Source organism: Cyprinus carpio, unplaced genomic scaffold (genome assembly GCF_018340385.1).
Source record: "Cyprinus carpio isolate SPL01 unplaced genomic scaffold, ASM1834038v1 S000006694, whole genome shotgun sequence".
NCBI lineage: Eukaryota > Metazoa > Chordata > Actinopteri > Cypriniformes > Cyprinidae > Cyprinus > Cyprinus carpio.
Window position 1 is genome coordinate 1299982 of NW_024879306.1, and position 9543 is coordinate 1309524.

Genomic DNA, 9543 nt, shown 5'->3' on the forward strand with positions numbered 1-9543 from the left:
GGATTTAGAAGGCTGCAAGAAGAATTTGTTAAAATAAATGATTAAGTTGATGTAGAAAAAATTACAATGTTTAAAATATAAGCGTTCTGTATGTAATTTAAAAAAATCCACGCTATGTAACTTTTGGCCCTCTAGCGGTTGAAGCATAAAACCGCTTAGAATTAGGTTAGTTGTGCTTCGACTCCGCTAGCCTGTGCGGATGAGTTTGATTGCTTTTTTTTGTGTTGTTATAATAGTCTGATGATGGTGGAATTACATTCAAGTTATTTAAAAAAAGAAAATTTCTTGGCCAAGTCAGGGTGCTGGTAAAAAACATTCCCTCTGCAGAATCGGTTATACGTGCATTTAAATCGAATTCATGTTTTTTCTACCTTTTACCCTGCAAGCAAATAAAGATGAAACAAATCCAATACAATCTTCTAGTGGAAATCAAAATCTGAATTTTTTTTTTCAAACCAGTCCACTTTCACTTATCATTAAAGAAAGAGATCACACAATTTTAATACACTGATGTATTTGGATTACTGGTCAGTGGCAAACAGATCAATGATTACAGTGTTACTAAAAGAAAAAAGTCAAGTCAGTATAAATATAAACATCTTTCCACTTCCAGAACCTTTTAATCGAGAATGTGCATCTTCCTGAGATCATCCTTTAGCACTTAAATTACAATATATTGCACAACCTCTGCTTAAACAATAAGAATATAATAATTAATCTCCTTCAATGATAGAAAGCATAGAGGTGTATTAAGACCTACATCAGCATGTAAAAAATAAGGTTTTGGTGAATAATATGTTACATTCTTTGCAATAATGCACTCTCACATTCAGACATAAACACACACACACTAGGAATGTCCTAAGCTATTCTGGATCCCTATTGGAGATGAAGGCCGGGAGCATTAATGACTGACAGCTACATGAGCCTATGAGGCTGCTGACTAAAGCTTAAGTCACACACCAGTGACAAGTGATCAGAGGGATAATGATACGACGGGCGGTCGAGCCCGATCTGCTCTTCGTTCGGTATCCTCAGCACAGCGTCCACCTGGAACGCTCTTTCAGAGTACCAAATGTAGTCCAATGTGGATCTGCTCTCTCCGCTGGGCCGGATCTTCCAGCTGGTGTAGGGCGGCTCTGTGTTCCCGTCCTCACTCAGACACTTGTAAGCGCTGTCTAGCCCCAGTGGAGAAGTCATAAAGCGCCTGTACACTTCCTCGCTTGGTTCTGCATTAAAAATCCCCACATACCACCACGGAATACCCTCTTCACTTTCCCCAACCCTAGTCCGGTTTTCATCATCCATCTCCGTGTGTGACTGTGTGGTTAGGTCACAGAGCTGCTGGAGGAGATGAGCCCCCTGTGCGCTGCGAAACGCCTCCCAGCCGCTCCGTGCTTTCAGGTGTGTTACTGCCACGCAGAAGACTTGACCTGTGAGCCTGCAGCGAAGCGTAGCCACGACGGCCACCTGGTTGGTTTTGAGCATCATGACAGAGAGTCTGTGAGTGGTGTGGAGCAGCTGGAAGCGACGTCGGTTGAAAAAAAGAGCGCAGCCATCGGGGCCATTGTTATTGTGAACATGCAGGCAGGGGGAGCATGGCTTGGGGCAGAAGCTGCTCTGGTAGCCTAAGCTGGCGAGCACAGGCTGGAAGGTGTCAAAGTAGTGGTCCACCTCCTGTAGACACAGCACATCTGGCCTGTAGGTAAGGATCTCTTCCAGTATAAGATACTTCCTCTCTGACCAGTTCAACGCCTCCATCGGACAGCGCACAAAACTGTCCTTGCCTTCGCCCAGAGCTGCAGATACACAAGAAAAATGAAGAATGTTTACACCATGTATTGAGCACAATATGGCAGCACTGCAGTTAAATGTGATGTCTTTATCCTAGATTGATATAAATATACATTTTGGAAAAAGAAAAAAATGTCATGTGTGCTGATTATAAAGTGCAGCACAACAATAGAATACCAAATAGATGGCAGAAAACCAAACAACACAGAGTATATATAATGGGTAAATTAACAAGACACCTGAAACTACTAGCTAACCAAGGCAACTAATGATAAAAACAGAAACTAGGGAGACAGGAACTAAACAGGGCAGGAGAACATGTTTTTTAAAAAATAATTTTTTGTTTGTTCGTTTCTTTTACAATATTAGAGAAAACATAATATCACGTTTATTTTTCTCACACAGTATAAATGAGTCTTTACACATGCAAATAAATATCTGCCTTTCAAGAAGCTGGTGGCATTAAAAAAGCATAAAACCTCTGATCTAAGTTACCCCCTGTGAATTAAATACATGACATAAGCAGACAGACTCTGTACCTTGTGCTAAGATGTTCCACTGCATGACCCGGATGGGTGTGTTCTGCAGTGAGCCGGCTCTGGTCGTAACAAAGTCTCGGTGCATTCGAGGAGGCCGGTTCCTTAAAACCTCCTCGCATTCACGCAACAGAGCGTCCGGGTCAGCCTGCTCATACTCATAATCGTCAGCATCCACATGTGGGTCTGTCAGCGCAGCGCTGCTCAGAGTCTGGGCCAGAGTACTGAAGAGTCTACTGCTGCTGCTGCTGCCCATCTGACACACTGCACACACACACACACAAACATGAATACACACTCTGGTATAGCTGTAGAAATTTTTTCTAAAACTTCACAGATTCATAATTGTTAATGGATGTTTATTAACATGTATTTATATATATATATTTGTGTGTGTGTGGGGGGGGGGTGTTTGTGTGTATAGCAAATCAAAACAGAAAATGTTTTTCCATGTTTTTAAAACATTTTTTAACCCTATTTTGCAGTTCACTTTAATATTCCTGCAGTGTCAAATGAATTTTACAAATATTGCAACATAAAATCAAATGAGGACATAAAAGCTGCATGTAAAATACATACAAGATTTTGAAGCCATTATATGCCTTCATATGTCTTTATATTTATCTACATTTCATGCCTCTTTTAATTATACTGTCTGATTACACCTTATTTTAATTTCCGTTGTCGCCGTTCACCAGGTGAAATGATTGTGTATGCTGTCACTTGTACATAGTACACAGTATGAAAGATGACATAACATACTTTATACAAAACAAACAACAGCCAATGTAGATATAAATAGCGGTGCAGCACACTGTATATGAAAATTACAAACAACAGTATGACAGCACATTGTAGCTATTTAAAGTGCAGATGAATTAGGTCTTAAGTACTGTCTGTTGTTAATGTGTACTAAAAAAAAGTATTACTAAAAAAAAAAAAAGTATAATAAAAAAAACTAGAAAGAACAACATTTGATACCTCACAGTGTATTGTGAGTGTAATGTTGAAAAGTACTACTCCTTTTAAAGCATTGATAATAAGTTCACAAGGGACATGGCTCTTATACCTCAGCATCTGTCTGGGCTTGTTCTGAGTCTTTAGAAGAGGTTTAACCAGATATGAATCACATATTAACATTCTTGCATGAGTGTGTGCATGTCTCTTGGCTAAAAATATTTGATTAACCTCTTTAGCCTCTCAAATCTTGATGGATACAAAGATGTGTGTATGCTAGTTTACCGCTATGTAAATTATTCATCATGTTAACAGACAATGGGTTAACTGCAGCCATGGAAACAGCTGTGTACTGTCTGTCATGACAACTCACAGATACAGTATCCAGTACAAACAGTGGGAAACACTCATCTCCTTGTGGACAGGAAACAGTACCTTTGTTAATGCTATTTAATGCTATTTAGAAATCACTGTTACTAATTGCTTATACTTGGTGTATATAAACCTTATACTAACTTATCCTAGACATGAATGACAACTCATGTTACTCATAATAGTAATCGATAACTCATATTCTAGTACCTGCACAACCATATACTAAAACCCCTCAAAACACATTAGAAATAACCAAAACCAGTAGGACCATGGCAGCAAATTTTGCATTCCTGTCATCTTAATCTTACATTTACATTAATGTTCAAACTTTTTAAAAGAAATTAAGGAAGGAGGAGGCAATAAATATATATATTTTTTAGATTTAAAATAAAGATATGTTGCAACAAAAAAAAAAAATGGTTTCAACAAAAATATTAAGCATCACAACTGTTTACAACATTGAAAAAGAAAATAAAAGCAAATCTACATATCAGAATGATTTCTGAAGGATCATGACACTGAAGACTGGAGTAATGATGCTGAAAATTCAGCGTTGCTATCATAGATATAAATATATATTTAAAAAAATATTAAAATAGAAAACAGTTAATTTTTAAATTTTAATATTTTTTAAAAATGATAATTTTTTTTTTGTATTTTATTAAAATAGATGTTTTTATATTGTGATTGTATTTCATAATATTACTGTTTTTATTATTGACCCCAAACATTTTAACGTTAGTGTAAATAAAATGAACATAAAAAAATCATATATTGTAGGAGTAATTCTTATCATTTAAATTTTGACTTAAATGTTTATGCCAGACACAGCTTTTGATTCATTTAATCTTACGCATATCATCTGATTTCATCTTGTTCCATTTCTGTTGTCTCTACCTCCTCAAGAATACTACATCCAATACATCCAAGAACTCTACATCCAGCCTCTCTCTCTTTAAATTTGTGTTTGATTATGTCTTCGTTAAATTTAAAAAGTGAAATCTCATAACTGACAAGTAAAGATTTTCCATTCATTGAAGTGAAGTGCTGAATACTCAAGGCTAGTCATTGCTTAGTAATCATTTAAATCACACATTTCCCATACAATTCAAGTCACATGCATATTTGTCATCTTGTCTAAGTTTAGTCTCACCATCTCTAGACATCCACTGTAACTAAATCGATGGCTCTTCAGGATCTATGGCCAGTATGGTCCCTTTCTCAAACATTTAGGTCTTATATTAATCTAAAAAAAACCTTAAAATCACATATTTCTTTTAAAAATACCTCTTATTAGATCCTTTCCCACTGAATGTCTCTGAAGCAGGTGAACTAAAGGCACAATCCTCTTCTCTTTGACTGATTCCAGGACTAATCCAGTGTCCGGTCAGTAGGTTAGTGTACGACAGAGAGAGAACACTAGCATTCACTCACTGAGCTCTTATGCATTCGTATGTGAAGATTCTGGGGGACTGTGGATGTGATAGTGTGTTTGTATCTGTGTATGTGTTCCTACACAAAGGGGTTCCTGAATGCACCAGTGTGTCTGTACTTCCCCTACCATTCATTCTGCACAATGACTCATTTAAAAAAACCACGAGAGGGACTCGAATCACGCCAGCGCACACATGTGCACACACACACGGTTATGCACAGTGAAGAGGACACTTCAGCACTAATTTAATATATGGTTTGAGGAAGACATTGTTGCTTATTAGGCACTTTTTCACTAACTCTTTACAATAAGGTTAAAATTTGTGAACATTAGTTCATTCATTGTATATTAAGAACTAAAACGGAAAATACATTTACATTTATTAATCTCAGTTAATGTTAATTTCATTTATTAATCTCAGTTAATGTTAATTTCTATATATCCACATGTAATATGAATGAAAATGAATATTCAACAATGCGGCTTTAAATCAAGATCAGAAGTGACAATCAGTTCTATTTTAAATAAATGTTGTTATTTTGAACTTTCATCAAAGAATCCTGAACAGAATTGATCTTGGCTACTACAAAATTATTAACCAGCACGACTGTATATTAATAATAATAATAATAATAATAATAAATAAATAATGTTACTTGAGCACCAAATCAGCATATCAGAATGATTTCTGAAGGATCATGTGACACTGAAGACTGGAGTAATGATGCTGAAATTTCAGCTTTATATCACAGGAATAAATTACATTATATATACTTTATATTAAAATAGAAAACAGTTATTTTAACTGCCTTTGTGAACATGAGAGACTTCTTTCTTACAGACCCTAAACTATAAAATACTAAAAATATTAAATCATTTTATGCATTATGAAAATGTAACATTATGATTAAGTAACAATGAGCAATAGTATTTTTATAAATTAACATTTAGCTAGACTAACAAATGCTGTAAGAAATATTGTTAATTATTACCAAAAATTATATAGTGCATTAATAACTTAAGAACTAATCTAAAATGTTCTTTAGTTATTGAAAAAAAAAAAATCTATCACTCAAAACCATCCAAACAAAATAGTCAATTTTGGAGCATGAGATTATAAAGCCTTATTACACAACTGATGCACATCGCTGAACTCTCTCCCCAAGCTCTGACATTTAGCACTTCATTTGACACAGAAGTTCATGAAGCGAAACTTCATATTTCCTTGTTCTGACTTGTATACATACTTCAATATGGAGATGTTACATTAGGCTTGGTAAAACTATGTTACATCTTCTGTTGTATAATTACAGTTTATTGCATTATTTAAGTATCATGTGTTACCATGATGTGTTTTGTGTTTTACATACTTCAATATGGAGATGTTATATGAATTTGTAAATTAGCAGTTTTTGGCTGTGAATTTACTGTTTACAGTCAAATTTGTTTTGTAAATTACAGTTTTTGGCTGTAAATGTGTTTACAGTTTTTCTGTATTTTTTATTAAATTATTCTGGCAACCACAGCTGCCAAAATTATTTTGTAAAAACTACAGATTTTTTTTTTTTTTTTACAGTGAAGCTATTCTCAGATTAAGAGAAATGCTGACAACCTCACTAGGTGTGAAGATGATGCATGCCATAACCTGAAAACTATGACTGAATGACATTTAATAAGAAGTTACACCTTGGATTAAGAGTGTAATCAACACAGGGCTGTTTCAAAGGGGTGTACTGTTCACTGACCTTTAGCAGGACTATCAAGTTACCTTGAAGGCACACTAGAATAGCTCTAAGTAGAGAACACCGAACTAACCCAAGCAAACAATATTAAGAAAAACAAAGTATAATAATGTTATATATCAACATTAAACAAAATTATATATCAAATTATAACTTCCTTCAGAACTGATTTTCTCAAGACAAAACAGTATAAAATTCTAATGACTCTAGCAGTTTGGTTGTTCCTAACTAAAAATATAAATATTAGATGAAAGGCTTACACTTAAATTAAAAATGATGCCTTGACAAATAAATAAAATTTTAGTTGAAGTACTAAAATTACTAAAGCTGACATAAAAAAAAACAAAGCTGAATAAAAATGTTTTTAAAAAAACTAAAGAATTACAAATGCACATAACATAAACTAAAATTAAAATGAAAAATAAAAATATAAAAATAAAGCTAATTAAAAATAAATACTATAATAGTATAAATAATACTAAAATAATAATGCTTTTTAGTGAGATTGGTTTGAGAATTAAAAAATATATAAATAAAAACAAATTGAACAAATGCATCTGAATAAAGATCATAAAATTATTGGGGATCTGCTATGGTTTCCCACACCTCAAAGGGTGAATGACAAGTCATCACTCTCTCTCTCAGTGTTGCCAACTTTGCAATTTTGTTGCTAGATTTAGCAACTTTTCAAACTACCCTAGCAACTGTTTTTTTTTTTTTTTTCAAAAAGCACTTAGCAACAAATTTAGCTATTTTTAAAGGTTTTTTGGCAACTTTTAGCAACTTTTGTAAAGTGAACTCTCAATGAATAAAAAAGGTGATCTCAAATGATAAAAAGGCAAATTTTTCATCTTAAGCTAACACAAAAGCACATCAAACTGGAAGCTCATTGAGCAGCTATCCAGCCAAGAAGCACATCAAACTGGAGAGAGCTGGATAACAATAATAAATGCATATTTATGATACAGCATGTTATTAGCTTGTATAATTGTTGTTCAGGTAGGTACACAGTAAGAAAAAATATGTGTAAAAACGGTACTAGTAATTTTCTGCGTTATTTATTAAGTTGTGTTGTTGTAATGTTAAATTAAAAAATGAAATGTGGAATTTAAAACACCTGTGAAAAATAAATATATATTGTTCTTCATATAAACAATACAAGGTGTCCTTTTGTGTAGCACACTAACTAACTACCAGAACACTGATTAAACTATAATTGTTGAGAAAGTGCAGTCTTACTAGTTAATAAGAAAATACATTAAAACTGTAACTGTTCAATAATTCAATGTAGTAAAAAATATCCGATCATAAAGTTGTGCTACTTTTGTCACTTTTACAAATTAAAATATTTTATGTTTATAATATTTTTATGAACAAATGACATTTAAAAAAAAAAATTCGCTGAGATTTGAGTAATATCGTTGTGTATTCTACGTAAGAACGCTGTTTTGTGTAATGGTTATGCAATGACGTCATCGCGCAATGATGTAACAACATCATTTAGCAACTTTAAGCAACAAATCGATCTGCCCTTAGGAACGTACCCTGAATATTAGTTGGCAACACTGCTCTCCCTCTTACTGTACACGAGTCCTCTGTTATAGCACGAGGGACACACTAAGTGATATGATCACAAATCACATTCTTTATGTGATTTATGTGACGTGTCTCCTAAGATTATCCTCAATCCTCTCACACTGTGTCACGTGAAACCCTAAAAACTGAATTTGTCTCAAAACGTTGCGGCGCGTTCCGAGTCACCTAACGTTACTGTCTAGGTAACTTAAAGAGCTCAACTTGGTTTTAAGACACAACCATGATCTTAGTAAGACAAAAGAATATGTGATGAAATCTTATATGACCTCGTAAAGGACCGAGCAGAAGGGGTGATGAGCTGGACCTGGTTGGAGGAGGATGAGCTACGCTGGTGTGGAAGGGTCGTGTCCTCGGAAGGCTGCTTTTCTTCAGCGGAGCGGGTTTCTCTGGATGTGTCCCCGGTGATGAGCGACAGACTGCAGCCAGTTCTCGGTGAAGCAGCGACGAACAGCGCCGGGCCGGTGTTGTGCCGAATTCTTCACCCCTGCCAGATTCTGCACATCCCCTCGTTGAAGTGCTACCTGATTGCCTAATCCAAAAACCCCTAATCCTAACCCCTCCCCACACCTACTCCCTAAACTACCAATACCAGGGGTGTGCATAATATGGCAGGGTGCAAATTTCGGCCACTACACCGTATTCATTCTTCTTCTTCGGTTGACAATCCTTAACCGCAGTTTAAAAACTGATAACCCAAACTATGGGTTGAAGTATGGCTAAGGAAGAAATAAGTTTACAAACCTATCTAACGCTTGTAAAAGCCATTTTGGACACTATTTAGAGATGATTCGTTGTCTTTTCACTAAACGGAAAAAAGCCGGTAGTGTCATCATATTCCAGGCAGGGTGACACGTGGACTATATCTTGATAGGGGAGTTCAGTAGATTAGGTTTTCATGCACGAATAAAATTACATTAAATATTAAGCTATTCTCTATATGAAATATGAGGACTGCATATGGGATTTCAACACTTCAAACAAATCCAAAACGTATATGGAAAAATACAAAACAGCAACATGTTTTAGCGCGATATTCACCTACACAACAGTGAATGGTTCAGTCCTACTGTCAAAGAGAGAACACCCAGTGCTTCTTTTGAAATAAAAT

At 35.0% G+C, this 9543-nt stretch overlaps 1 protein-coding gene across 1 annotated transcript; it reads right to left on the bottom strand.

Annotated features, from left to right (window-relative positions):
• Positions 1–501: 501 nt before the first annotated feature.
• LOC109101575 (nocturnin-like) lies at positions 502–9500 on the bottom strand. Its single transcript, XM_042755389.1, has 4 exons — positions 9074–9500; positions 8702–8897; positions 2334–2594; positions 502–1799 (listed from the first exon to the last, which is right to left on the bottom strand). The coding sequence occupies exons 1-4, from the start codon at positions 9077–9079 to the stop codon at positions 919–921; spliced, it is 1344 nt and encodes a 447-aa protein (XP_042611323.1). The 5' UTR covers positions 9080–9500; the 3' UTR covers positions 502–918.
• Between the last annotated feature and the right edge of the window lie 43 nt (positions 9501–9543).

Bases quoted from the DNA above. Each gene is read 5' to 3' on its own strand.
- LOC109101575 (XM_042755389.1), bottom strand. The intron at 2,595-8,701 runs GTCATATAAGAT...GTGTGTGTGCAG, and splicing joins TCTGCTCGGTCCTTTACGAG to TGTGTCAGATGGGCAGCAGC. The intron at 1,800-2,333 runs GTACAGAGTCTG...GTGTATCTGCAG, and splicing joins GTGGAACATCTTAGCACAAG to CTCTGGGCGAAGGCAAGGAC.